Raw genomic sequence first — 26,253 nt, forward strand, 5'->3', positions numbered from 1 at the left:
GATGTTACGGAGATGAAAGAAGGCCGTTTTAGTAACGCTTTTAATGTGTGCCTCAAAGGAGAGAGTTGGGTGGAAGATAATACCCAGATTCTTTACTGTGTCGCCTTGTTTAATTGTTTGGTTGTCAAATGTTAGAGTTGTATTATTAAATAGAGTTCGGTGTCTAGCAGGACCGATAATCAGCATTTCCGTTTTTTTGGCGTTGAGTTGCAAAAAGTTAGCGGACATCCATTGTTTAATTTCATTAAGACACGCCTCCAGCTGACTACAATCCGGCGTGTTGGTCAGCTTTAGGGGCATGTAGAGTTGGGTGTCATCAGCATAACAGTGAAAGCTAACACCGTATTTGCGTATGATGTCACCTAGCGGCAGCATGTAGATGCTGAAGAGTGCAGGGCCAAGGACCGAACCCTGGGGAACTCCACACGTTACCTTAACGTAGTCCGAGGTCACATTGTTATGGGAGACACACTGCATCCTATCAGTAAGATAAGAGTTAAACCAAGACAGGGCTAAGTCTGACATGCCAATTCGTGTTTTGATACGTTCTAATAAAATATTATGTTCGACGGTATCGAAAGCAGCGCTAAGATCAAGGAGCAGCAACATAGATGACGCATCAGAATCCATCGTTAGCAATAGATCATTAGTCATTTTTGCGAGGGCTGTCCCCGTGGAGTGATTTGCCCTGAAACCGGATTGAAAGGTTTCACATAGATTGTTAGACGCTAAGTGTTCATTTAACTGCTCCGCAACAATTTTTTCAAGGATTTTTGAAATAAAGGGAAGGTGAGACACCGGTCGGTAATTTACCATGAGGTCAGGATCGAGGTTAGGTCTTTTAAGAAGAGGATGAATAACCGCTTTTTTGAATGCTAGGGGAACAGTGCCCGAGGAGAGTGATAAGTTTATAATATTTAGCACTGATGGACCTAATAATACAAAGAGCTCCTTGATCAGTTTCCCAGGAAGAGGGTCAAGTAAACATGTTGTCTGTTTTATTCCATTTACACGTTGTAACAATTTCTCTAATGTTATTTCCTCAAAACGAGAGAAACTATTTTGGAGGGCAGTATCCGCCGTATATACCATCGTGTCAGTGTTAATAGAACCCCGTTGTAGCTGGGACGCATTGTCTTTAATCTCCTTTCTAATGACTTCAATTTTCTTACTAAAGAATTGCATAAAGTCATCAGCTGAGTGGGTGGAGCTACTGGAAGGAGTCCCTTATTGGGTTAGCGATGCTACCGTACTAAACAAAAATTTAGGATCGTTTTTATTACGGTGGATGAGATTTGAGTAATATTTAGCTTTAGCTAAGGTAAGCATGCGTTTATAAGTTATTAAACCATCACTCCATGCTTGATGGTGCACCTCAAGTTTAGTCGTGCGCCATTTGCGTTCCAGCTTTCTACATAATAATTTCTGAGCTCTAGTTTCTTCTGTAAACCACGGGGTGCGCTTTTTTGGAGCCTTTTCTAACTTTAGCGGTGCTATGTTATCAATGGTTTCGCGCAGGGCGTGGTTAAAGTTGTTAGTGAGGTTATCAATAGAGCCCACATACTTTGGGAATGGTGCCATAACCGAGGGCAGTAGGTCAGCAAGAGTTGTCGTTGTGGCCGCATTAATGTTGCGGCTGCTATATATATATATATATATAAACAGCTCACTCAATTTCAGTAAATGACTTAATTTGGATGATTTATTGATTGAAAATGTTATTAGTAGATTGCACAGTACAGTACATATTCTGTACAATCCACCACTAAATGGTAACACCCAATAAGTTTTTCAACTTGTTTAAGTCAGGGTCCACGTTAATTAATTCATGGAACACAGCATCATAGTTTTCACAGCATTTTTTGTGGTTCGAGATAGAGAGTGTTTTAATGTAAAGTTTTAAATCTTTTTTAAAGGCACAAAAGATAGGTAGCTCACTTATTTGTTTCAACCATAGACATGTTGTAAGGGTACACAGCATGGAGCGCTAATGCCTACTAGTGCTGACGAGACACAGGGCCGCCATCTTGGAGTGGTGATCCGCTCCACTCAGTGCAATTCATTAGTCAGGAGCAATCAACTTTCAGCGCATTTCATTCATTTTACCTCACTAAATACCACTGATTTTCATGCGCTTTTTCCTCATAGGTGTAGCTATGATAAAAGGACACATGTTTTATTATTCATAGTTTGCTTAACAGTAATAGAATATTCTTATAGGCTATAAGTGACCAGACGTCCGAGATCCAAACTGGGAATATAATCCCAGAAAGGGGGGAAAACGGTCAGCTATTTTTAAATTGAAGAAACAATATGATTAGGTTATATATACATGCATATATCCTACATAAACAATGTATGAATATATTAGATATCTATATGTCTATAGACTGTATCTCTGTATCTCAACAGCAGAGAGTTTACTCTGTTTTGAAACTTTGTATTGATATCTTCTATTACATTCTCCCCTTAAATGATCATGATTGTTTTATATGTATTTTTTATTAATGTTTAGCTTTGGATAAAAGCGTCTGACAAATACTTAAACATAAACATATGTAAACACCTGAAAGTCTTTATATCTTTATATCCCCCCCGGCCCCCAACACAATCTGGACTCTGGTCCTAACTTTTACCCCTGTTGGCTTTTACTATCTTTATCTTCATCATTTATTTCTACTTTATGTTATTCAAGTAGGAAAGATTGAAATTTTAAAATGTCATTGATTTAAGTGACAAGCAAGTCTATTATGGTCATACTCTTGTTTGCTAGCGGCTACTATTTCAGTACTATTGAAGACCTTTGCTCCTTCTCAACTCTGTGCTAATATTCTTTTCACAAAATACAACCAATAGTACGTTAATGTTGAATCTTACTTGTAAAAAGTAATCCCCCGATTCCTATTTTCAACAATCTGCTCATTTGAGCAGGAAAACACTGAACACCATCTTTGTTTTCTACCTGTCAACTGTCAGTTTAGCATCTTTGTTTTCTACCTGTCAACTGTCTCTTTAGCATCTTTGTTTTCTACCTGTCAACTGTCAGTTTAGGATCTTTGTTTTCTACCTGTCAACTGTCACTTTAGCATCTTTGTTTTCTACCTGTCAACTGTCAGTTTAGGATCTTTGTTTTCTACCTGTCAACTGTCACTTTAGCATCTTTGTTTTCTACCTGTCAACTGTCACTTTAGCATCTTTGTTTTCTACCTGTCAACTGTCAGTTTAGGATCTTTGTTTTCTACCTGTCAACTGTCAGTTTAGGATCTTTGTTTTCTACCTGTCAACTGTCAGTTTAGGATCTTTGTTTTCTACCTGTCAACTGTCAGTTTAGCATCTTTGTTTTCTACCTGTCAACTGTCAGTTTAGGATCTTTGTTTTCTACCTGTCAACTGTCTCTTTAGCATCTTTGTTTTCTACCTGTCAACTGTCTCTTTAGCATCTTTGTTTTCTACCTGTCAACTGTCAGTTTAGGATCTTTGTTTTCTACCTGTCAACTGTCAGTTTAGGATCTTTGTTTTCTACCTGTCAACTGTCAGTTTAGCATCTTTGTTTTCTACCTGTCAACTGTCACTTTAGGATCTTTGTTTTCTACCTGTCAACTGTCTCTTTAGCATCTTTGTTTTCTACCTGTCAACTGTCACTTTAGCATCTTTGTTTTCTACCTGTCAACTGTCTCTTTAGCATCTTTGTTTTCTACCTGTCAACCGTCAGTTTAGCATCTTTGTTTTCTACCTGTCAACTGTCACTTTAGCATCTTTGTTTTCTACCTGTCAACTGTCACTTTAGCATCTTTGTTTTCTACCTGTCAACTGTCAGTTTAGCATCTTTGTTTTCTACCTGTCAACTGTCACTTTAGCATCTTTGTTTTCTACCTGTCAACTGTCACTTTAGCATCTTTGTTTTCTACCTGTCAACTGTCAGTTTAGCATTCTTGTTTTCTACCTGTCAACTGTCACTTTAGCATCTTTGTTTTCTACCTGTCAACTGTCACTTTAGCATCTTTGTTTTCTACCTGTCAACTGTCAGTTTAGCATCTTTGTTTTCTACTTGTCAACTGTCACTTTAGCATCTTTGTTTTCTACCTGTCAACTGTCAGTTTAGCATCTTTGTTTTCTACCTGTCAACTGTCACTTTAGCATCTTTGTTTTCTACCTGTCAACTGTCACTTTAGCATCTTTGTTTGCTACCTGTCAACTGTCACTTTAGCATCTTTGTTTTCTACCTGTCAACTGTCCCTTTAGCATCTTTGTTTTCTACCTGTCAACTGTCACTTTAGCATCTTTGTTTTCTACCTGTCAACTGTCACTTTAGCATCTTTGTTTTCTACCTGTCAACTGTCACTTTAGCATCTTTGTTTTCTATCTGTCAACTGTCAGTTTAGCATCTTTGTTTTCTACCTGTCAACTGTCAGTTTAGCATCTTTGTTTTCTACCTGTCAACTGTCACTTTAGCATCTTTGTTTTCTACCTGTCAACTGTCAGTTTAGCCTCTTTGTTTTCTACCTGTCAACTGTCAGTTTAGCATCTTTGTTTTCTACCTTTCAACTGTCACTTTAGCATCTTTGTTTTCTACCTGTCAGCTGTCAGTGTAGCATCTTTATTTTCTACCTGTCAACTGTCAGTTTAGCATCTGTGTTTTCTACCTGTCAGCTGTCAGTTTAGCATCTTTGTTTTCTACCTGTCAACTGTCACTTTAGCATCTTTGTTTTCTACCTGTCAACTGTCAGTTTAGCATCTTTGTTTTCTACCTGTCAACTGTCACTTTAGCATCTTTGTTTTCTACCTGTCAACTGTCACTTTAGCATCTTTGTTTTCTACCTGTCAGCTGTCACTTTAGCATCTTTGTTTTCTACCTGTCAGCTGTCACTTTAGCATCTTTGTTTTCTACCTGTCAACTGTCACTTTAGCATCTTTGTTTTCTACCTGTCAACTGTCACTTTAGCATCTTTGTTTTCTACCTGTCAACTGTCACTTTAGGCTGCTCGCCGGCTCCTCATCACCACTTCAAGATGGCGGCCCAATTTCTCGCGTCACAGCAGCTAATGCTGCGTCTACTTATAAGATGTCTGTGGTTTCAACAATAAAGAATGTAGCAACATTTTTATGAATAAATAAATAACCCACATCTTGGAAAATGGTTAAAAATAGGAAAGCTCTTGAATTATTGTCTTTATTGGATGAATTTAAGTTGTTTTAGATTAGCCCACTTTTTAAAATAGTATAAATAAATCCATCCATCCATCCATCTTCTTCCGCTTATCCGAGGTCGGGTCGCGGGGGCAGCAGCCTAAGCAGGGAAGCCCAGACTTCCCTCTCCCCAGCCACTTGGTCCAGCTCCTCCCAGGGGATCCGAGGCCTTCCCAGGCCAGCCGGGAGACATAGTCTTCCCAACGTGTCCTGGGTCTTCCCTGTGGCCTCCTACCGGTCGGACATGCCCTAAACACCTCTGGAGGCGTTTAGGTGGCATCCTGACCAGATGCCTGAACCACCTCACCTGGCTCCTCTCCATGTGGAGGAGCAGCGGCTTTACTTTGAGTCCCTCCCGGATGGCAGAGCTTCTCACCCTATCTCTAAGGGAGAGACCCACCACCTGGCGGAGGAAACTCATTTGGGCCGCTTGTACCCGTGATCTTGTCTTTTAGGTCATAACCCAAAGCTCATGACCATAGGTGAGGATGGGAACGTAGATCGACCGGTAAATTGAGAGCTTTGCCTTCCGGCTCAGCTCCTTCTTCACCACAACGGATCGATACAGCGTCCGCATTACTGAAGACGCCGCACCGATCCGCCTGTCGATCTCACCATCCACTTGTTCGCGAGGGGGGGAAGAGTGGATAATATTTTTTGAGTTGAGTTTAAGTTTATTTCGAACATGTATTAATTAATAAATTAAAATAATAATGATTATATTATTATTTTGTATTTGTTTGGTTTTTTATCTTTGTGTACTGTCTCTTTCTTTTATTTTGTATAACCTTTTTGTTTGTAGAAAGATATTAATTGCTCAACATAGTAAATAAAAGTTAAAATTGAGATGTATTGGAAGTGCTTGGTTTGTTTGTAGATTGTCGTATGTGCTGATTTTTTTGATGAAAAAGTTGAAATTTAAAAAACAGCTAAGTATTGCAACAAAGCTCTTATATGATATCTTTAGGTTTAATACAAAAGCTGTAGTTCCATCCATTTTCTACCGCTTGTCTCTTTTGGGGTATAAGGGGGTGCTGGAGCCTATCTAAGCTGCATTCGGGCGGAAGGCGGGTTACACCCTGGACAAGTCGCCACTAACCCCTCTTCCACCGTGCTGCCTAACCATTTAAATGATTTCCCAAATTAAATTTTTTTCCACTTTAGGTTTTTTTTAAATTTACCATTTCCACATATGTTACCAATATAGCATGTTATTTTGTGTCAGTGAATGAAAATATTTTTAATTAAATGCACAATTCTTGATATTTATTGATCCAATAAATCATTAGACTTTGTAAATCCATGTCTTGCTATGTGTCTACACGCCACTACAGTAGGTGGCGGTATGTACCTACTAACGTTGGTTGCGATCCGCCATAAAATAAGGAGGAAAACGTGTTTGTTTGTACTTGTAACAATGACATTAGCTAAATTGATATATTCTCTGACCGAAGTAGTCATCTATATTTATTATTCAGTTGCAGTTAAACCACAAATATTGTCATTAAAATATAACCAAGCAACATGATCGGGTAATGAGTTGTGTAGTGAAGCGGAAAATAAACGGAAGTTAATTTTTATTTTTTTATTTTTTTTAAACAACAAACATACATTTATAATTCACACAAAAGTCAAAGCACTTTCAACATCAAGGGAAGAAAACAAAAGCAAATACGGATCGAGTATTAAATATAATAAAAATAATAATATAAAATATGACTCCTCCTGAGTGTATTTATAGCAACAAAAAGCATGCAATTGACGGCTCGGCTCATCCCAGCTGAGACCGATGCAGGCTTAATTCCTGAAGCTGAGGGGATGCGCCGCTGGGCTGGCAGGGAATGTGAGGGATTTCTATTCTATTCTATTCTATTTCGAGGCCGCTGCAAACGGTTGAGCTGACAAGAGTCAAGGAAAGCCTTTTGCTTGCTTCCCGGTCAATTTAAAAGTTAAAGTACTTTAACTTTAACTTCAACTTTAAATATAACACAAATTCTAATACAAAATATGACAAAAAAAGACAAAAATGACTATCTAAATCACTTTAAATGTTTTTTTAACAGATATATCAATTTAAGGGATTTTGTACTCCAAATCATTCTCCAAGATTTGATTGGTGATTTTAAACCATTAAGCCAATTAGGAAATGTACGCCATACTTTTAAACGGAAGTTAGTAAAAAAAAAAAAAGTATATCAATCAGTAACGCTGGTTAGTTTGACCAGTCTGCAATAGAAGTTGTTTGAATCCAACAAAAATCTAACAAATGTTGTTTAATGATTAGATAGGCCATTGTCATCCTTAAATAACCATTCCGACGTTCAGGGAGAACATTAACATTCGGGTTGCGTTTATCCTTTCTTAAGTAGGATTTCAGAAAATGTGTACATTTTACAAGTGGAGAAAAAAATGTCATGGTAAACCAAGCATTTTTAACAATAAATATTCGAAAAATACATATAAATGACTTCACTTATTATGACAACTGGAGCAACTATACATGTAGTATCAATACAAAAGTTTCCAAATGTACGACATATTACGCGATGGCGTATTTTACATATCGCCTTTGAACGCAGCACTGTCGATGGCTGACGTTTGTTTCCCTTTGTTGCCATGAGTTGAGCAAACTTAAGGTAAGGCGGACGAAATAACTTTTCTCTGTCGGCGAGAACTAATCGACGTGCTGCAAAGTAACAATATTCCAGTAGTAGTTGTCGTTTAGGCATCTTTTACATTAGCAGCGAGTCACTTGTCGCGCTAGTTAGCATTAGCTGCAAGCTAACCAACATCACTCTAAACATGACATGGATTGAACCAAAGTGTGAGCGAACCCTAATATAATGTGGATATATGTATATCATGTGTATATAATGTAGATATGTGTATATCATGTGTATATATGTATATCATGTGTATATAATGTAGATATATGTATATCATGGGTGTATAATGTAGATATATGTATATCATGTGTATATGTGTATATATATATGTATATCATGTGTATATAATGTGTATATATTTCTAATGTGTGTATACCGATCTCTGTTGTGTATGAACAGTAGCTGCTCGTCCAAAAGTGTTAAATGTGATAGAAGGTGCACTGCTTACTAGCTTTATCATAACACAACATGGTTGCTACAAGTAAACAGTTTATGTTTATAGCCGGTAAATGACTATAGCTAAATGTACTTTCTTTTCACAGTATTACCTTATAAAGCGCATTATTTGATTCTAACCCAGTGTTTTTCAACCACTGTGCCGCAGCACACTAGTGTCCTGTGAGATAGTCTGCTGTGGCATGGGAGATGATCTCATTTCACCTATTTGGGTTTAAAATATTTTTTTAGCAAAGCAGTATTTATAGTCTACAAATGATGTGTGGTTGTTGTCGGCAGAGTAACTTAGTGTAATACTCTTCTATATCAGTAGGTGGCAGCTGGTATCTAATTGCTTTGTAGATGTCGATACAGGTGCAGGTAAAAAGGTATTTAATCATAAACAAGAACTAAACAAAAGGCGAGTGCCCCTAAGAAAAGGCATTGAAGCTTAGGGAAGGCTATGCAGAGCAAAACTAAAACTGAACTGGCCACAAAGTAAACAAAAACAGAATGCTGGATGACAGCAAAGACTTACTGTGGAGCAAAGATGGTTTCCACAATGTACATCCCAACATGACATGACAATGTCCCCACGATGAAGGATAAAAACAAAGTAGATGCGTTAAATATCGCTCAAAGGAAGACATGAAACTGCTACAGGAAAACACAGAGAAAAAGCCACCAAAATAGGAGCGTAAGACTAGAACTAAAAGACCACACACAAGAAAACAGCAAGAAAGTCCAAATAAGTCAGGGTGTGATGTGACAGGTGGTGACAGTACACCTACTTTGAGACAAGAGCTGTAGTGATGCATGCTTGGTTATGCTTTAAAGTCATATCCAACAATTGCGACGACGACTTTTTACTGTCAACTGAGTTTTGTTTTTTTAATGATTTGTGCTGGTGGTGTGCATACGCATTTTTTTAACTCAAAAAATGTGCCATGGCTCAAAAAAGGTTGAAAAACACTGTTCTAACCTTTTGAACACAGCTGAGTATCTAGTGTTCTCTGCAGAGGAAAAAATATTTTGTACAAACAAAACATGCAAGTCATGCATCAGTTGCACATGTTCCTCTGGATAAGTGCTTCCCAAACTTTTTTTCCACCAAGTACCACCACCTCAGAAAAAAAACGTGGCTCTCCAAGTACCACCATAATGACAAACATGATCATACAGGGGACCCAAGTATTCATTAAAAACAAGGCAGAGGGTTTATTTAAGAAGAACATTTTTGCCACTGTCACATAACACACAGTTTGAACAGTAACACTGTGTTTAAATATAGGACAATAACCCACCTGTACGTTGATCAAGTGAATCTTTGGTGTACCACTAGTGGTACCCGTAGTACAGTTTGAGAATCACTGCCGTGGATTATACAACCAGGAGACACTGCTATGTGGTTTATCATAGCTAAGAAATAAAACTAGTATAGACATACTGCAGGGTTTCTCGCATCGCTTTGTTGTTAAGGCAGCCACCTTAACAACAAAGAGCCACCGCCTAAACTAAAGTCTTCCAAAAAAAAAATTTGGAACAAATTTAGAAACATTTTTTTGTTATTTTTTTTGTCCTGTCTAGCTTCTCAGGCAAATCATATAGTTGATGTAGATGCCCGTATCGGCTGTTCAGATTTACTTGACAAAAGAGAAATGTGGGATACTTCTCTTGTTGCCTTATTTGTTAAATATATTTATGTTATCATTTGGTGCTAAACTAAAGTTTTATTAACAAGGTGCTACGCTTTGTACTGCCTCTGTCAGTACGTCTCTGCAGCACCCAGCATTGTCCCACCCACACTACTATCTTAGTATCTGAGGTAACTAGGACCGTTTTGTGTTTTGTTTTTACTTAACGGAAAAAATATTGAGATATATATCCTGTATTGCCGTTCAGCATACGGTGCGGAAAACACAACCGAATATTGTAAGTTTCTTCACGCGACGAAGCCGGCCTACTTCACCACAGTCTGTTCCCTGTCCGTCCACCTTAACTAACAAATATTCTGCCGTAAACACTGTACTGTAAAATAAAAAATGTAAAATATTCACATGACATTCTTGATTGAGACTTGTTTGAGCATTGAAGTTGCAGGACATCACACAACAATGTGCCTAAGTATACAATACAGGCCAAAAGTTTGGACACAGATTCTCATTCAATGTGTTTTCTTTGTTTTCATGACTATTCACATTGTAGATTGTCACATCTAATCTATGAATGAACACATGTGGAGTTATGTACTTCACAAAAAAAGATGAAATAACTGAAAAAATGTTTTGTATTCTAGTTTCTTCAAAATAGCCACCTTTTGCTCTGATTACTGCTTTGCACACTTTAGGCATTCTCTTCATGAGCTTCAAGAGGTAGTCACCGTGAATGGTTTTCACTTCACAGGTGTGCTTGAAGCTCATGGAGAGAACGCCAAGAGTGTGCAAAGCAATGTAAATAGTCCTGAAAATAAAGCAAAGGCATTGAATGAGAAGGTGTGTCCAAACTTTTGGCCTGTCCTGTATAAAACATATGACTGTTGTGTGGATACAGTGACATAGATGTTATGTATTAGGAAGTTAACAAGCTGAAGTATTTCTCAATGTCTAGTTCATGTGACTTAATATCAGAAGTGAGTACATGTATTTATTATGTGTAACACGCTCCAAAGGACAACACTTTCTCATGTTGTTAGTATATAACGCTTACTCAAACTGCATCTACAGTCCTGGGAATGCAGCCGCCGCTTCCATCCGAGGTGGTCCGAGAGTTGGTGTGCTCCTGTCTGCACAGAGATCCCGTCGCGGCAGATCTTCGTTGCAGCCTGTTTGTTGCTGCTGCTCAGAACTACAAGAAGGACTCTTTGCTTCGACCCTTCCCTCCTCGATACGTACATGATGACACTAAAGACTTTGATGCACTGGTAATATTTACACACTTTGTTGGTATATTTTCAAAACTGAGTACCGTATTTTTCGGACTATAAGTCGCAGTTTTTTTCATAGTTTGGCCGGTGGTGCGACTTATACTCAGGAGCGACTTATGTGTATTATATATATATATATTAACACATTACCGTAAAATATAAAATAATATTATTTAGAAGCGACACCAATGAAGAAGATTTAATGGGATTTATGGATTGGGAGTGAGAGATAGTTTGGTAAAGTCATAGCATGTTCTATATGTTATAGTTATTTGATGACTCTTAACATAATATGTTAGGTTAACATAGCAGTTGCTTATTTATGCCTCACTATTGTTCACTATTCTTTATTTATTTTAAATTGCCTTTCAAAAGTCTATTCTCGGTGTTGGATTTTATCAAATGAATTTCCCCCCAAAATGCGACTTATACTCCAGTGCGACTTATATATGTTTTTTCCCTTTATTATGCATTTTCGGCAGGTGCGATTTATACTCCGGAGCGACTTATACTCCGAAAAATACAGTACACTCCGAATTTCAACAAAAGTGTAATTGCAGTACATATAGAATAGAATAGAGGACGGCGTGGCACAGTGGGAGAGTGGCCTTGCGCAACCCGAGGGTCCCTGGTTCAATCCCCACCTAGTACCAACCTCGTCACGTCCGTTGTGTCCTGGGCAAGACACTTCACCCTTGCTCCTGATTGGTGCCGGTTAGCGCCTTGCATGGCAGCTCCCTCCATCAGTGTGTGAATGTGGAAGTAGTGTCAAAGCGCTTTGAGTACCTTGAAGGTAGAAAAGCGCTATACAAGTACAACCCATTTATCATTTAATAGAATAGACAGTACTTTATTGATCCCTGGGGGAAATTCAGCACCACAGTTCGCTCACAATAAACAATAATAATAATTAATAATATATAACATATATATTATATATATATAATATATTGATAATATAAATATATTCTACATATATTTTACATTAAAGTGCAGTCAAGAAGGAACATATACACTATACAGTCTGATGGCTGTCGCTATGAAGGACCTGTGTCCTTCCGTAATATATATACCATTTATATATTTATATATATATTTATACATATATACACCACAGATGTCTAATTGAAGTCCCCGGGGGCCAGATCTGCCCCGCTGCATCATTCTATATGGCCCGCAGAAGCCTGGGAACAAAATGCTTCACTTAAGTAGTTTATCTTGTAATTCATCGCCGTTTTGACGGAAGAAATTGCAATTGCATATCTTTTTAACTCAAATATCAGGGGTGCACAAAAAAATCAATTCACACCCATTCATAATTTTCAAAAAGCGGTTTACATTTTTTTTAAAGCAATTTAGAAATATGTATATTTTAAGCCATCTCTATGCAACCAGAAGGGGTTTTCCGAACCTGTAACCTGTATTGAAAAAATAGTTTCACTGTAATTATTATACAGTGCAGGAATCAGTTTGAACCGAGAATCCATTCTAAATCAAATTATTTATTGAGTCGTACCAGTATTAAATAAGTGTCCAAAGATTCACACTCCTAATAGATATTGTCTCATAATGCAACACATATTATGTTATCAGTTTTAAATAATCATGTTTTTGTTCAAATTTAAATAAATGCTTTACTTACTGACACCTCGGTGCAGAAGGGAGGAGTCCCAGGAGTTCCAAGGTGCATCGAACACACTGGCGTGGTAACACAGCTGATCCGTGAGGCGCGAGAGAACAGAGGCGATTTGACAGTACTGTGGCTGGACCTCGCCAATGCTTATGGGTCAATTCCACACAAGTTGGTGGAATTGTCTCTGAGCAGATACCATGTTCCAGAGAAGATTCGCAATCTCATCCTCGACTATTAGAACAACTTTAGTCTGAGGGTGTCCTCTGGCACTTCAACATCAGATTGGCATCGTCTGGTCAAGGCATCATCACAGGCTGTACAATCTCTGTGTCCCTGTTAGCACTAGCCATGAATATGCTTGTGAAGTCTGCGGAAGTAGAGTGCAGAGGTCCTTTGTCCAAATCCGGCACCCGGCAACCTCAGATTAGAGCATTCATGGATGATCTCATGGTAACCACAACATCAGTGTCTGGATGCAGATGGCTCCCTTCAAGGCCTTGATCGACTCATTAGTTGGGCAAGAATGAGTTTCAAGCCCTTTAAGTCCAGGTCCTTGGTCTTGAAGTAAGGTAAAGTATCCGAGCACTTTTGCTTCAGTCTGGCAGACACCCAAATTCCATCCGTGTCAGAAAAGCCAGTGAAGAGCCTGGGCAAGCTCTTCACTAGTGATCTGAAGGATACCGCTGCACGTCAAGCTACCAGCGATAACCTCAACATGTGGCTTTCAGCTGTGGACAAGTCGGGACTTCCAGGGAAGTTCCAAGCCTGGATATATCAGCATGGCATCCTGCCCCGTCTCCTCTGGCCGCTGCTGATGTACAGTACGAATTCCCAACGACCATCGTGGAGGGATTTGAGAGGAAGATCAGCTCGTCTCTGCGCAGGTGGCTGGGTCTGCCTCGGAGCCTAAACAGCATTGCTTTGTTTGGGCACAACACCAAGCTGCAGCTTCCTTTCAGTAGTCTGGCAGAGGAGTTCAAGGTTCCCCGGGCCAGAGTCTGGCAGAGGAGTTCAAGGTTTCCCGGGCCAGAGAAGTCCTGCTCTACAGATATTTTGCTGATGGGAAAGTATCTTCAGCAGGTGTGGAGGTCAGAACAGGAAGGAAGTGGCGTGTCCAGGATGCAGTGGAGCGGGCAGAGGCGAGGTTGCGGCCCAGCACCGTGGTGGGAACCGTAGCTACTGGTCGGGCTGGACTGGGTAGCAACACGAAACCAAGCTACAGCAGAACCAGAGGAAAGGAAAGGCAACATTTGGTCCAAGAGGAGGTTCGCGCCAAGGTGGAAGAGGCTCGCTTCAGCAGAGTGGTGGGAATGAGCAAGCAGGGGGCCTGGACCAAGTGGGAGCACATAGCTGGTTGCAAGATCACTTGGACCGAACTCTGGAAAGCGGAGCCACACCAGTTTAAGTTCTTGGTCCAGTCAGTTTATGATGTCCTCCCAAGCCCAGCTAACCTATTCACCTGGGGCCTGATAGACACACCTGTGTGCCAGCTCTGTCAGAAAAGAGGATCATTAGAACACATCCTCAGCTGTTGCTCAAAGGCATTGGGAGATGGCAGGTATCGGTGGCGCCACGACCATGTCCTGCGGGCAATAGCAGACACTATCTGCACTGGCATCAACACCAGTAAGCGGCATCACCCAACCAAGAGCACAATTGCCTTTATCCGAGATGGAGAGAAACCTCAACCCTCCAAGAAGACCCAGGGGGGCCTGCTAACAACAGCAAGGGACTGGCAGCTCTTGGTTGATCTAGGAAGGCAGTTGCAATTCCCAGACATCATCGCAACTACAACACTCCGGCTAGACGTGGTCTTGATGTCTGGAGCCAGCAAGCAGGTGGTGCCCCTTGAGTTAACTGTCCCCTGGGAGGACAGAATGGAGGAAGCTCAGGAAAGGAAGAGTGCGAAATATGCATATCTTGTGGCTGGCTGCCGGAGGAATGGGTGGAAGGTCCGCTTCGAGCCTATTGAGGTGGGCCGCAGGGGTTTTGCAGGCAAGTTCTTAAAACCGGGTTCTGGGGCTCCTTGGGATTTGTGGACTGCACAGGCGAAGAGCCATAAAAAAATCTTGGAAGCGTCTGAAAAGGCTTCACGTTGGCTCTGGTTGAGGAGGGGGGACGCGTGGCGTAGTGCACTACCTGGACACAAGTCGAGGGACTGATCATCCTTGGCTGGGTCGCCCGGGTGAGGGTGTTTGAGTAAGACCCGAAACACTCTATGACCCCGGGAGAATCACTGATTATGTGTCCAGGTTGCACCATGAGGTGTATTATAGTACTACTTAAATGTTAGCTTCATTTAGGTTTTCAAAGAAAGTTATCCATAAAATGGTACACCGTGTGGATTAAAATAGGTTTTACAGTAAAATACTGTGAGTTCAGTCACCAGAATTTCAATTTTGCCTTAAAAACTGTGGTGTCATTTTTCCATTTACAGTAATAAGGTTTAAAAACACTGTAAATTCTACGGTAAAATGATGGTGAATAAGCTGCCAGTTTGTTTTTGCCGCAAAATTTAAGTTAAGTAAAATATTTTTAGTGTACATAAATGTATAATAATCAAATGCATAGGCAATTGTGTACTATATCATGAAGTGAATCCTTTTACATTTATATTCATAATTCATAAGTGGCCCTCTGAGAGTAGCCATCAAATCAAATCAAATCAACTTTATTTATAAAGCACATTTAAAATTTACAACAGGGGTAGCCAAAGTGCTGTACAATGGGCAGGTTAAAAGATAATACGAGGACCGACCAAACAACACAAGACAAACAGAACATGATAAAAAATAAATAAATAAAACATAAAAACAGGTTGACAGCAGGTGTATAATGGGGCGCCATTGCAGGATGGATATCACTCAGTGTTAAAAGCCAAGGAATAAAAGTATGTTTTTAAGAGAGATTTAAAAACAGGAAGAGAGGAGGCTTGTCTAACACTCAGAGAGGTAGGTGGTTCCAGAGCTTGGGAGCAGCAGCGGCGAAAGCTGTCACCTCTAAGCTTCAGCCTTGTGTCAGGGACCGTCAGTAGCAGCTGATCGGCTGATCTTAGGGATGGAGTGGGGCAGTAAGGCTGAAGGAGGTTGGAGAGATATGTTGGCGCGAGGTTGTTCAGACATTTAAAAACAGAAGGAGTTTAAAACTGATTGGATAATGCACAGGGAGCCAGTGAAGGGACGCTAATATAGGGGTGATGTGCTAACGTCTGCGGGTCTGTGTTAGCAGACCAGCAGCAGAGTTCTGCACCAGCTGCACGCCTGGCTAATGCCGACATACAGGGCATTGCCGTAGTCTAAACCATTCCAGATAAAGGCGTGAATTAATTTCTCCAGTTCATGTCCTGACAGAAGCGGTTTCACTTTCGCTATTTGGCGCAATTGATAAATGCTTTTTTTAACAACGCTGCTGATTTGTTTTTCGAATTTAAAATCTGAGTCGAACTTTACCCCCAGGTTTGTGACACAGTCGCTGAGATACGGGGTCAGAGTGCCGAGGTCAATGTTGGGGGAGGGAGAGGCAGTGGGAGGCAGTGTGCAGGTCAAAAGGTATCTAATGCTTGAACCAAAAATAAAAAAAAAAGGTGAGTGCTGCTAAGAAAAGGCATTGATGCTTAGGGAAAGTTATGCAGAACAAAACCAAAACTAAACTGGCTACAAAGCATAGCTCGGTTGGTAGAGTGGCTGTGCCAGCAACTTGAGGGTTACAGGTTCGATTCCTGCTTCCGCCATCCTAGTCACTGCCGTTGTGTCCTTTGGCAAGACACTTTACCCACCAGCTCCCAGTGCCACCCACACTGGTTTACATGTAACTTATATATTGGGTTTCACTATGTAAAGCCCTTTGAGTCACTCGAGAAAAGCGCTGTATAAATATAATTCACTTCACTTCAAAGTAAACAAAAACAATGCTGGACGACAAGAAAGACTTACTATGGAGCAAAGATGGCGTCCACAAAGTACATCCGAACATGACATGACAATCAACAATGTCCCCACAAAGAAGGATAAAAACAACTGAATTATTCTTGATTGCTAAAACAAAGTAGATGCGGGAAATATCGCTCAAAGGAAGACATGAAACTGCTGCAGGAAAATGCCAAAAAAAAGAGAAAAAGCCACCAAAATAGGAGCGCTAGACAGGAACTAAAAGACTACACAGAGGAAAACATCAAAAAAGTCCAAACAAGTCAGGGTGTGATGTGACAGGTGGTGACAGTACACCTACTTTGAGACAAGAGCTATAGTGATGCATGCTTGCTTATGCTTTAAAGTCATATCCAACTATTGCCACAACGACCTTTTACTGTCAACTGAGTTTCGTTTTTTAATGATTTCTGCTGCTGGTGTGCCTCCGGATATTTTAACGCAAAAATGTGCCTTGGCTCAAAAAAAGTTGAAAAACACTGCTGTAGGAGGTGCTCACAGCCCAACAATGGCTTAAGAAACACTTGTCCACAAAACATGTAATGGTGGGTTTTTTTGGTCAAAAATGTGCATAGGTTATAGTTTTACAGAGCGTTTTCAAATGATGTTTTTCTACAGAGCGTTTTCAAGCCGCCTCCTCATGTAGTCAGGGAGACATCCTTGATGATTTTTTATGTCATGAGATGTATTTTCCAGTTGACAGATGTGAATTCCTTCCCTGGTGTGAAAGACTTGGTAAGACTGCGACCAGGAGAGCGAGAGCACCACGTAGCCTTGGCACACTGGATTCTCTCTTCCAAGAGCTTTGCTGTCAAGACACTACAAAGAGACGAGGTATTCCCGCTAGATTTGACTCTCCCCACATCATTTTCCACTGCTAAATCAATAGTCTGTGCTTTCCCCTCTCTACTCCAGTATGGCAAACTTAGTTCCCTGACAGAAAATGACAGCCTTGCTGCACCTGCGCCAGACTTCCTGTTTGAGCTAGAGTACTGCCAGCAGTTGAATGCAAGGTTTGACCGGATGAGAGCAGACCGAGATGTCTTCTACGCCTTCCATGGGAGTCGCCTGGAAAACTTTCACTCCATCATTCACAACGGGCTGCACTCTCACCTCAACAAGGTCAGTGAGTTCTGCAGCATCAAACATTTACACTTGACTGATCGCGATTCAGCTCTTGTTGCTGACTCAAGCTAATTTTGATATTACAAAATGTTTTTTTCATCTACCGTTGCTATTTGGAAGCATAACTGTGCTCTTTCACTGCATGATTCCATGTCATGATTACATGAAAGATGTCTGTGGTGCTTTACTAAGTAAAGGATAGTAAATTACGTGTGCCAAAAATTAAGTAATTAAATGGTACAGTGGTACCTTGGTTCACATGTTCAATGGGTCAGTAACAGACCTCAATCAAAACATTGCCTATATAGTGGGAGATGCATTTTTTTTTCTTTTCAAGCAAATACCGACAACTTCTTGCTTTTAAATACATCTATTATTTTTTAAATGTGGATTTGACTGTTTTCTGTGCACACTTGGAACTATGAGTCAAACAATGGTAGATTTGACAAACTACCTGTAGATTTGTCCTAATCAAATATAATATCGCTTCCATAGGTAGGTGCGTTGTTACTTGAAAAATACAAAACGTTACAATTTTTGTGGGGAAAAAAGCCAATAACTTTTTATTGTTATGGAATTTTGTTAAACCGACTAGTACTTTAAATACTTCAGTGCGATAAATTGAATAAATAAATAGTATATATAATGACATTAATAATAATAAATTCAAAAAGCAGGGTGGAGAAAAAAAGGGTTAGTGTTTGTGCCTCACAATACGAAGGTCCTGGGTTCAATCCCCTGGCTCGGGGTCTTTCTGTGTGGAGTTTGCACGTTTTCCCCGTGACTGCGTGGGTTCCCTCCGGCTTCTCCCCACCTCCAAAGACATGCACCTGGGGATAGGCCCCTCCCACCTCCAAAGACATGCACCTGGGGATAGGCCCCTCCCACCTCCAAAGACATGCACCTGGGGATAGACCCCTCCCACTTCCAAGACATGCACCTGGGGTTAGGCCCCTCCCACCTCCAAGACATGCACCAGGGGATAGGCCCCTCCCACCTCCAAAGACATGCACCTGGGGATAGGCCCCTCCCACCTCCAAAGACATGCACCTGGGGATAGGCCCCTCCCACCTCCAAAGACATGCACCTGGGGATAGGTTGATTGGCAACACTAAATGGTCCCTAGTGTGTGAATGTTGTCTGTCTGTCTGCGGCATGGCGTAGTGGGTAAAGCGGCCGTGCCAGGAACTTGAGGGTTGCAGGTTCGCTCCCTGCCTCTTGACATTCAAATCGCTGCCGTTGTGTCCTTGAGCAGAACACTTCACCCTGCCCCCGGTGCCGCTCACACCAGTGGATGAATGATGGGTGGTGGTCGGAGGGGCCGTAGGCGCAAACTGGCATCCACACTTCCGTCAGTCTATCCCAGGGCAGCTTTGGCTACAAATGTAGCTTACCAACCACCAGGTGTGAATGAATGATGGCTTCCCATTTCTCTGTGAGCGCCTAGAGTATCTAATAATAGAAAAGCGCGATATAAAATCTAATCCATTATTATTATTATTTTTCTGTGTTGGCCCTGCAATGAGGTGGAGACTTGTCCAGGGTGTACCCGCGATCCGCCCGAAAGCAGCTGAGATAGGCTACAGCACTCCCGCGACCCAGAAAGGGACAAGCGGTAGAAATGGATGGATGGATGGATATTACATATAATATGATTCATAGCAGATTATGCAAAATGGGTGAATTGGCGTAATTAGGAGCGGGTTGAAACTTTCTTCTGACCTTGTGTGGCATGTTGCAAAGATGTGTACTGTATTTGAACATTTTAGATCATACTATTGTGTATCCTCGTATCGCAAACAAATAAATGGCTGGTTTGGCATGAGTAATGGAGCAATAATCGCAGTGCCATCCATTTTCTACCACTTATTCCCTTTCGGGGTCGCGGGGGGCGCTGGCGCCTATCTCAGCTACAATCGGGCGGAAGGCGGGTACACCCTGGACAAGTCGCCACCTCATCGCAGGGCCAACACCGATAGACAGACAACATTCACACTCACATTCACACACTAGGGACCATTTAGTGTTGCCAATCAACCTATCCCCAGGTGCATGTCTTTGGAGGTGGGAGGAAGCCGGAGTACCCGGAGGGAACCCACACATCACGGGGAGAACATGCAAACTCCACACAGAAAGATCCCGAGCCTGGATTCGAACCCAGGACTGCAGGACCTTCGTATTGTGAGGCAGACGCACTAACCCCTCTGCCACCGCAGTGTTCTTATATAATTAGTCCGCTTGATCTGTCATTAGTGTGCATCTTCGGGTCTTTGCCTGCTGCACCCTTTAGATTCATTTTGGTTTAAGGCCATACTATTAATGGCAGTTTGACTCTGCACCAGATGATGAATTTAGTTAATATTATTTCCTTTGTCAAAATAAACATAACAACATGGCAATAATAATGACAATATAGGGAAAAATAATTCAAAATTTGAACAAATTTGAAGTGAATCAACCAGGGTCAAATAACATAATGTCTGCTGTTAACGCAGCAGTAAGGTGGACGTTGGTAAAGTGGTCTGTCAATTTTTTATTTCTCAGTTTTTGGTCTTTCACACCCAGAACTCGGTGTTTGGAGAGGGCACCTACCTCACCAGTGACCTCAGCTTAGCCGTCCTTTACAGTCCCCACAGCAGTGGTTGGCAGGAAAGCCTCCTGGGTCCACTTCTCAGCTGTGTTGCCTTGTGTGAAGTCATCGATCACCCAGATGTTAAGTGTCAGGTGAAGAAAAAAGGTATGTCACACTGCACACTAGGACTGCAACATTAACTGATTTTAAATCATCTTAAACAAAATAATTACGACTATGTCAAAAAATGTTCTCTCCTGCCTGCTTGCGGCTCTAAAATACCGAAGGCTCGTCTTCCTGTTTGATATTCTCCAGTTGCACAGACATGTGGTCCCCCCTCGCACGTCTGTGTTTACCATTTATTCCCTTTATTGTGGCCCCAAATAAACTTTGCCTTGTCACAAATGTGAATCTGGCGCTTTCAGGTTCTCTCTCACTCATAAACAAAGGACAGTATGCAGGGGCGTTGCTAGCAATTCTGGGCCCTCTGAAAGAATATCAGTGTGGACTCCTGTACTACATTCATTGGCACCTTCTTTTGTGTTGTTTCTCAGTCTTCTTCACTGTGCCTGGTGTAATACACCCAACTTGTTACATTTTCTATGATAACCACTTCACAAGTTATAATGTTATGATGTTAATTAGTATCATTAGTTGCAGCCCTTTGAGGCATTTGTGATTTAGGGCTATACAAATAAACATTCATGGATTTATTGATGGTCTTATTCTCATTTCACTGATTTAAAGCAAGTTGTTACTGCTCTGATTGCAAGTGCATTTTTAATTAACCCCCTAAAAAAATAGGTAGTGGGTACTTTATTGTATTTAACAATCTAATACTGATATGCAAAAAACCAAAACAAAGGGTCCTGGCTCATGATTGTCCACAGGTAAATATGTCACATTGAACTTAAATGTGCAAGTACAAAAAGAGCATATGGAGCGTATGTCATTATGAAGCAACTATCAAAACAAGCCTCGGCTAACCTCAACTCAAGTTTGAATTAGCTTGTTAGTTCAATATAAGTCTCAAATTTGCTGATGAGGGCTTTGCTGACCTTCCATTTTAGTTCTAGCAAGGCTATTTAGTACGGCGGTGAATCTTTAGGCACAGCACGATTTGATTCTTTGTAGTAACGATTTGATTTAGAATACATTTAATAAAGTCAAATAAGGCAACAAGAGAAGTATCCAACACTTCTCTTTTCTTAAGTGAATCTGTACATCAGATATGGCCATCTACATCAACAATATGGTTTGCCTCAGTGGCTGGACAGGACAGACTAAAAAATAAATATATATATATATTAGGGCTGGGCAACGATTAACAATTTTAATCAAAGTTAATCGCACTTTTTCTCTGATTAATTGCGATTAACTGCATTGTATACGCAAAGCCCAATAATGAATTCAAAAGTAGTGTGTAGTGCACCTTTATTGGAATATTCTCCCACATGAACAAAAGCACCAAAACATTTGTTGTGCAAACACAATTCAAATCAGTCCTTGTTAAACAGTAGCAGTTAAATAGCATATTTTATGAAAATCAACTCAAAAAATGTAAATACAAACATTTAAGCTTATTGCCACTGCCAGGGTATTTAAGTTATCCTGTTTGTTATGGAAAATAAATATAATCTACATACAAATCTCTGAGCCACAATCATAACATCTGAACAGGCAATTTCTGAGGTAACAGCAGGAACATTTTTTTTATCAGGGATCTTATGTTTAAAAAACCTATATTATAGGTAGTGGGCTGTTTTAGGGAATTTTTGACAAAATTATCCGTAGTAGCAATATTAATAATGTTGTTTATTATGCGTAGTGCACTTAAAATAATTATGACCATATCTAGGAATTGATATGATGGGAATTTTCCGATTGTTTGCTTGGTGCTTTGATAAACTGAAGGCATCATATACATGGTACTATATTGTGATGTTATGAGCCAGGGAAAAAAAGAACTACCCTACCCAGCATGCAACAGGAGTGACGAGCATGCGCGGTAGCCCGGTTAAGGTTGTGTCGCCATGATGGCATCTTGTATGTTGTGATATGCACGCTCTGAAAGCAAACGTTAAGAACTCAGCCAACACTCCTGGTCTGCATTATTCATAAATAGACAGACAACACATATACTCCGCTGCTTCACAGGCCGCTGGATGTAGCCGGCAAAGTATTCCCATGCTAGCTAGCCGGTCTAGCAAGCACGCCTCATTCAGTCCAAAACGGCCCGATCTATCCACATCCAGAATTGTCTGGCGGTCGTAAGTGATCCCGGAGTGACCACGCTGTAAGCCAGCCATGAAATTTGAAGAATTGTCCAGTATTTTTGCCAAATGTTCCATCTTTACCAAGAGCCCCTCCACGCCGAAGCCCGTCCGGGCGCCGCCATCTTTATAAGAAAAGGCGTTAACAAAATAAAAGCATGTAAACAACATACGCAAATGCGCGATAAAATAATTGTCGGCGTTAATAGATTGATGAGTTAACTCGTACTTAACGCATTAATTTGCCCACCCCTAATATATATATATGTATATATATATATATATATATATATATATATATATATATATATATATATATATATATATATATATATATATATAGGACTGTCTCAGAAAATTTGAATATTGTGATAAAGTCCTTTATTTTCTGTAATGCAACTAAAAACATGAAAATGTCACATTCTGGATTCATTACACATCAACTGAAATATTGGAAGCCTTTTATTATTTTAATATAGCTGATTATGGCATACAGCTTAAGAAAACTCAAAAATCCTATCTCCAAAAAGTTGAATATTTCCTCAGACCAAGTAAAAAAAAAAGATTTTTAACAGCAAAACAAAATCAAACATTTGAAAATGTCAATTAATGCACTCACCCTGCGATGAGGTGGCGACTTGTCCAGGGTGTACCCCGCCTTCCGCCCGATTGTAGCTGAGATAGGCGCCAGCGCCCCCCGCGACCCCAAAAGGGAATAAGCGGTAGATAATGGATGGATGGATGGAATTAATGCACTCAGTACTTGGGATACATCAATGCAGCGTGGCATGGAGGCAATCGGCCTGTGGCATTGCTGAGGTGTTATGGATGCCCAGGATGCTTCAATAGCGGCCTTCAGCTCATTATTGAGTCTGGTGTCTTTCAGCTTCTTCTTCACAATACCCCACAACTTCTCTATGAGGTTCAGGTCAGGAGAGTTGGCAGGCCAATGGAGGACAGTAATGCCATGGTCAGTACACCAGTTACTGCTGGTTTTGGCATTGTGGACACCTGCCAAAACCAGATCATGCTGGAAAGTTAAATCATCATCTCCATAGAGCTTTTCAACATACAACTTCAATAGCCGTATTCCCATGGTCAAGCCACTCCTGAACTCTATAGACAACGGAAGTTCCCTCAGTCAGCAATGGTTTGGGGAGCCATGTCAGCTGCTGGTTTTGGTCCACTGTGTTTCATCAAGTCCAGAGTCAATGCAGCTGTGTACATGCTTCCATCTGTTGTAAAACTCTATGGAGATGATGATTTAATTTTCCAGCATGATCTGGCACCTGCTCACAGTGCCAAAACCAGCAGTAACTGGTGTACTGACCATGGCATTACTGTCCTCCATTGGCCTGCCAGCTCTCCTGACCTAAACCCCATAGAGAATTTGTGTGGTATTGTGAAGAAGAAGCTGAAAGACACCAGACCCAATAATGCAAATGAGCTGAAGGCCGCTATTGAAGCATCCTGGGCATCCATAACACCTCAGCAATGCCACAGGCCGATTGCCTCCATGCCACGCTGCATTGATGCAGTAATCCGTGCAAAAGGATTCCCAACCAAGTACTGAGTGCATTAATTGACATTTTCAAATGTTTGATTTTGTTTTGCTGTTGTAAATCTTTTTTTTTTTAACTTGGTCTGAGGAAATATTCTAATTTTTTGAGATAGGATTTTTGAGTTTTCTTAAACTGTATGCCGTAATCAGCAATATTAAAATAATAAAAGGCTTGCAATATTTCAGTTGATGTGTAATGAATGCAGAATGTATGACATTTTCATGTTTTTAGTTGCATTACAGAAAATAAAGGACTTGATCACAATATTCTATTTTTCTGAGACAGTCCTGTATGTATGTATGTGTGTGTATATATATATATATATATATATATATATATATATATATATATATATATATATATATATATGTATATATATATATATATATATATATATATATATATATATATATATATGTATAAGGGTTGTATATATATTTATATGTACATGCATATATACATATATGCATATATATATACGTGTATACAAACCCTTTTTCCATATGAGTTGGGAAATTGTGTTAGATGTAAATATAAACAGAATACAATGATTTGCAAATCTTTTTCAAGCCATATTCAGTTCAATATGCTACAAAGACAACATATTTGATGTTCAAACTCATAAACGTTTTTTTTTTTGCAAATAATCATTAACTTTAGAATTTGATGCCAGCAAACACATGACAAAGAAGTTGGGAAAGGTGGCAATAAATACTGATAAAGTTGAGGAATGCTCAGCAAACACTTAAATGGAACATTTAAGTGCAGGCTAATTGGGAACAGGGGGGTGCCATGATTGGGTATAAAGTGGACGGCGTGGCGCAGTGGAAGAGTGGCAATGCGCAATTAGAGGGTCCCTGGTTCAATCCCCACTTAGTACCAACATCTTCACGTCTGTTGTGTCTTGAGCAAGACGCTTCACCCTTGCTCCTGATGGGTGCTGGTTAGTGCCTTGCATGGCAGCTCCCTCCATCAGTGTGTGAATGTGTGTGTGAATGGGTAAATGTGGAAGTAGTGTCAAAGCGCTTTGAGTACCTTGAAGGTAGAAAAGCGCAATACAAGTACACCCCATTTATCATTTGTCATTTAAAAGCAGCTTCCATGAAATGCTAAGTAATTCACAAACAAGGATAGGGTGATGGTCACCACTTTGTAAGCAAATCGTCAAACAGTTTTAGAACAACATTTCTCAACGAGCTATTGCAAGGAATTTAGGGATTTTACCATCTACGGTCCGTAAAATCACCAGAAAGTTCAGAGAATCTGGAGAAATCACTGCACGTAAGCGATTATATTACGGACTTTTGATCCCTCAGGCAGTACTGCATCAAAAACCGACATCAGTGTGTAAAGGATATCACCACATGGGCTCAGGAACACTTAATAAAACCACTGTCAGTAACTACAGTTGGTCGCTACATCTGTAAGTGCAAGTTAAAACTCTACCATGCAAAGTCAAATCCATTTATCAACAAATTCCTGAAACGCCGCCGGCTTGGCTGGGCCCGAGCTCATCTAAGATGGACTGATGCGAAGAGGAAAAGTGTTCTGTGGTCTGACGAGTCCACATTTCAAATTATATTTGGAAACTGTGTACGTGGTGTCGAACAAAGAGGAAAATAACCATTCAGATTGTTATAGGCGCAAAGTGTAAAAGCCAGCATGTGTGATGGTATGGGGGTGTATTAGTGGCCAAGGCATGGGTAAATTACACATCTGTGAAGGCACCATTAATGCTGAAAGGTACATACAGGTTTTGGAACAACGTATGTTGTCATCCAAGCAACGTTATCATGGACGCCCCTGCTTATTTCAGCAAGACGAGTGTTACAACAGCGTGGTTTCGTAAAAAAAGAGTGTGGGTACTTTCCTGGCCCGCCTGCAGTCCAGACCTGTCTCCCATGGAAAATGTGTGGTGCATTATGCAGCGTAAAATACGACTGTTGAAGGAC

The 26,253-nt window shown here is 40.5% G+C and overlaps 1 protein-coding gene across 1 annotated transcript in view; it reads left to right on the forward strand.

Annotated features, from left to right (window-relative positions):
- Positions 1–7,710: 7,710 nt before the first annotated feature.
- The window catches only part of LOC133563503 (protein mono-ADP-ribosyltransferase PARP16-like), a 32,489-nt gene continuing 13,946 nt past the window's right edge, over positions 7,711–26,253 (forward strand). The window contains exons 1-5 of the mRNA XM_061917664.1: positions 7,711–7,822; positions 11,011–11,207; positions 17,466–17,603; positions 17,685–17,891; positions 20,460–20,631. Of these exons, the coding sequence (XP_061773648.1) occupies positions 11,019–11,207; positions 17,466–17,603; positions 17,685–17,891; positions 20,460–20,631 (706 nt within the window). The 5' untranslated portion in view covers positions 7,711–7,822; positions 11,011–11,018. The remainder of the gene's footprint in view (positions 7,823–11,010; positions 11,208–17,465; positions 17,604–17,684; positions 17,892–20,459; positions 20,632–26,253) is intronic.

The sequence above is a fragment of the Nerophis ophidion genome, linkage group LG12, assembly GCF_033978795.1.
Source record: "Nerophis ophidion isolate RoL-2023_Sa linkage group LG12, RoL_Noph_v1.0, whole genome shotgun sequence".
NCBI lineage: Eukaryota > Metazoa > Chordata > Actinopteri > Syngnathiformes > Syngnathidae > Nerophis > Nerophis ophidion.